The 997-nt window shown below is 40.8% G+C and overlaps 1 protein-coding gene across 1 annotated transcript; it reads right to left on the bottom strand.

Annotated features, from left to right (window-relative positions):
- Positions 1–13: 13 nt before the first annotated feature.
- LOC109954165 (nephrocystin-1-like) lies at positions 14–843 on the bottom strand. The gene is made up of 3 exons (XM_020589566.1): positions 719–843; positions 333–407; positions 14–131 (listed from the first exon to the last, which is right to left on the bottom strand). The coding sequence occupies exons 1-3, from the start codon at positions 791–793 to the stop codon at positions 15–17; spliced, it is 267 nt and encodes an 88-aa protein (XP_020445222.1). The 5' UTR covers positions 794–843; the 3' UTR covers position 14.
- Between the last annotated feature and the right edge of the window lie 154 nt (positions 844–997).

The raw sequence follows: 997 nt of genomic DNA, 5'->3' as shown, positions 1-997 counted from the left end.
TATGTGTGTGTTTGTCATACATTCCGTATAAAGGTGACTCCCAGTTCAAAGAGGATCCCTAGGTCAGGAGACGAAGAGTTGCAGCGTAGGAAACAGTCCCCATCCAGGAGCGTGGGTAGCATACCTGTCATCTGGAGCAAATGCACACACACTTACATTGGATTTCATATGTAAATTAATTTTAAGCATAAGATTACCTTCAATGTTCTGGTTGTGTTTTTAGGTTTTCAGGTGCAGATTTAGGAAAACTGTAGTGTTTCATCTCAGTCACAACCATTAGATTTTAAGTGCAAGAAGTAGTTTGGGCACAGTTCACAAAGCTGTAGACTTACCTTTGGAGAGAAGCTCCAAGTCTTGGGGCTTTTAGAGTTGTAGGTTGCCCTCACGGTGTGGATGTTACTCAACACCTGAAACACAAACACAGCTCATTTAGAAAGAAAGTCTAGTCTTATTAACAATATATTATAATTTCATACTTTTCCTCAGTTGTCATAAGGGTCTGATACATGATTCTTCTCAATAAACTAATCAAGGAGATGAATCACCTCATGTAATACACCTACTTTACAAATAAAAATCTAGCACAGGTGACTTTGCATCTATTAATGAAGAACTAAACAGGATTTATTAAACTGTTTCCACTCTACAGACCCTCAGGTAGGGTAAGGAAAAGCAATGTGGCAACAGTCTGCATATACAACAAATATATCCCTGATACCTGAGTTCCATCAAAGGCACAGAGGCGGATGTGTCTGCTGAGGACCTGAACTCCAACCCCAGGAGTAGGAATCATCCTGCAGTTCCACAAAGCGAAACAAACACAAGTCCTGACCTGCCGAGCACGAACCTACAAGACAGGAGATTAACACACTGAAAGACATCTAAACTACTTTTGTCAAGAGATCATGCCCATGACTGGATGCTGTGCGGTGTGAGAAACATCATCTTTATTCATCATGCACCAGATATACTGAAGAACACACACACACACACACAC

Source organism: Monopterus albus, unplaced genomic scaffold, assembly GCF_001952655.1.
Source record: "Monopterus albus unplaced genomic scaffold, M_albus_1.0 scaffold3920.1, whole genome shotgun sequence".
NCBI classification, from domain to species: Eukaryota; Metazoa; Chordata; class Actinopteri; order Synbranchiformes; family Synbranchidae; genus Monopterus; species Monopterus albus.
Note: the sequence above shows the minus strand (reverse complement) of the source record. Positions and strands in the feature narration are given on the sequence as shown.

What these genes read in the sequence shown, in the direction of transcription:
- LOC109954165 (XM_020589566.1), bottom strand. Translation starts at nt 793, where the DNA reads ATGATTCCTACTCCTGGGGTTGGAGTTCAGGTCCTCAGCAGACACATC. An exon ending in GTGCCTTTGATGGAACTCAG is followed by an intron (nt 408 to 718) that starts GTATCAGGGATA and finishes TTTGTGTTTCAG; the next exon opens with GTGTTGAGTAACATCCACAC. An exon ending in CTTGGAGCTTCTCTCCAAAG is followed by an intron (nt 132 to 332) that starts GTAAGTCTACAG and finishes CATTTGCTCCAG; the next exon opens with ATGACAGGTATGCTACCCAC.